The 1,768-nt window shown below is 38.0% G+C and overlaps 1 protein-coding gene across 1 annotated transcript in view; it reads right to left on the reverse strand.

Moving 5' to 3' along the window:
- The window catches only part of LOC107691231 (serine/threonine-protein kinase LMTK2-like), a 45,745-nt gene extending 44,585 nt beyond the window's left edge, over positions 1–1,160 (reverse strand). The window contains exon 1 of the mRNA XM_016489735.1: positions 631–1,160. Within this exon, the coding sequence (XP_016345221.1) occupies positions 631–712 (82 nt within the window). The 5' untranslated portion in view covers positions 713–1,160. The remainder of the gene's footprint in view (positions 1–630) is intronic.
- Between the last annotated feature and the right edge of the window lie 608 nt (positions 1,161–1,768).

The raw sequence follows: 1,768 nt of genomic DNA on the forward strand, positions 1-1,768 counted from the left end.
AATCAGAGCAGACTGCGCTTGTCGGAAGGAGGGACTTTGTAGAAAACGAAGCGTTTGAGAGAGGCGGGGCATAGAGGACCTACAATAATGTACAGTATTTGAAAAATAATGTGTTTTTTGAACATTAAAGCATGTCAACATATTCTGTTACACCAAATACACAAAATAATGATCTTTAAAAAAGCATCATATGACCCCTTTAATCACTGTCGGTTTGTTTACAGACAGGTCAGGTGTCAACTCACCTAGACACATATCAAAATCCCATGGTAGTATTCTGTTATCTTGTAAGTACCTTATAAATATGGTATCACCACCACTATAACTTTTAAGGCTAGATGGCATAAAACTACTGGGCATGCGCACATCAACATAGCGTATGTTTTCTCACACTGTACAACAATAATTACTATTTTTGCATTTTTGAAAGGGGTAGGTTTAGGGTTGGGGTAGGTGTAGACGTTAATAAAACACAATCTAATAAGTAAAAAATTCAATTTATTGTTAGCTTCCGGTTTTTGCCTTCTAGCCACAACCCCACTATACCATAGCAGCCCACTTTTATAAAGGAAACCATGAGTGAAACATGAGCACACGTTATAATGTGACTGACAGTGTTTGACATCTTACCTGCGTGTGTATTTGAGACTGGAGCAGCTTGTGCGAGACTGGCAAATCCTAGTAAACACACACCTCCACGAAGAGCCTCCATCCTCACCACTGCAGCTAATCCACTACCTCAACTACCCAGAAACAGCTATTACATCTAAACAGATAACGCCCGAATTGGCTCATCTGTGTCTATGTACATCTATATCGTTATATCCGCCGTGTCAAAGACGCATGTTGCGTGATATTAGTCATATGTCGCGTTATGAGCGCTAGCTAACACGACAGTGCTGTGATGTTCATGAAGCTAAGCTAATGCTAACCGCTACCGGCGTCTTATTTGCGATCATGTCTCATCGTTTAAAACCGCTCGTTCGTTTACTACCTCTCTCGGACGATTAAATGTGAGGATATGTCTTTTCCACGCGGCGGTGACAGAAACTGACAGCGTTCAGATGGCCGGCCGTGTCTTTGGCACTGAGAGAGAACAGGTTTCGATCATGTCGAGCAATGCTAAAGCTGTGTTAGGAGGAAACCGTGGAACTGTCACAACATCCTGCAGGATACTGAACCATTTGATTTGTATTATTATAGCACATAAGTCTATTTTTTTTTATATATATATCTATATATGGGAGAATAATTATTAGTATTATAAATCCCATTTAATAATAATAATAATGATAGTATATATATATATACATACGGTATAAATGCATATGTATACACTCACACACGCACACACACTCTCACACACTCTCACAAATTGTAAAAAGTGTACTGATACCCAACTTGTGAATGGTGTATCATGGTTTAGACAAAAAGATGAAGCAACACACAGCACCATAGCTTAATTTAATAACAGCAGAAGAAGGAGTTGTTACAGAATACATGAGATGTATGAAATAAAAATGAAAATGGTATGAAAAATAGCTTTTTACATCAAAAGTATATGACATTTTGCCCTCTCACTATTGCTCCTATATCCACACTATACTGTATCACCATAGCAACTCACTCCCAAAGCCTTTTCCTTATGCAGTGTGTTCACCATATTTAAAGGGATCATATGACGTTGCTAAAAAGAACATTATTTTGTGTATTTGCTGTAATGAAATGTGTTTATGCGGTTTAAGGTTCAAAAAACACATTATTTTCC

The sequence above is a fragment of the Sinocyclocheilus anshuiensis genome, unplaced genomic scaffold (assembly GCF_001515605.1).
Source record: "Sinocyclocheilus anshuiensis isolate Anshui unplaced genomic scaffold, SAMN03320099.WGS_v1.1 scaffold202, whole genome shotgun sequence".
In the NCBI taxonomy this organism is placed as follows: domain Eukaryota; kingdom Metazoa; phylum Chordata; class Actinopteri; order Cypriniformes; family Cyprinidae; genus Sinocyclocheilus; species Sinocyclocheilus anshuiensis.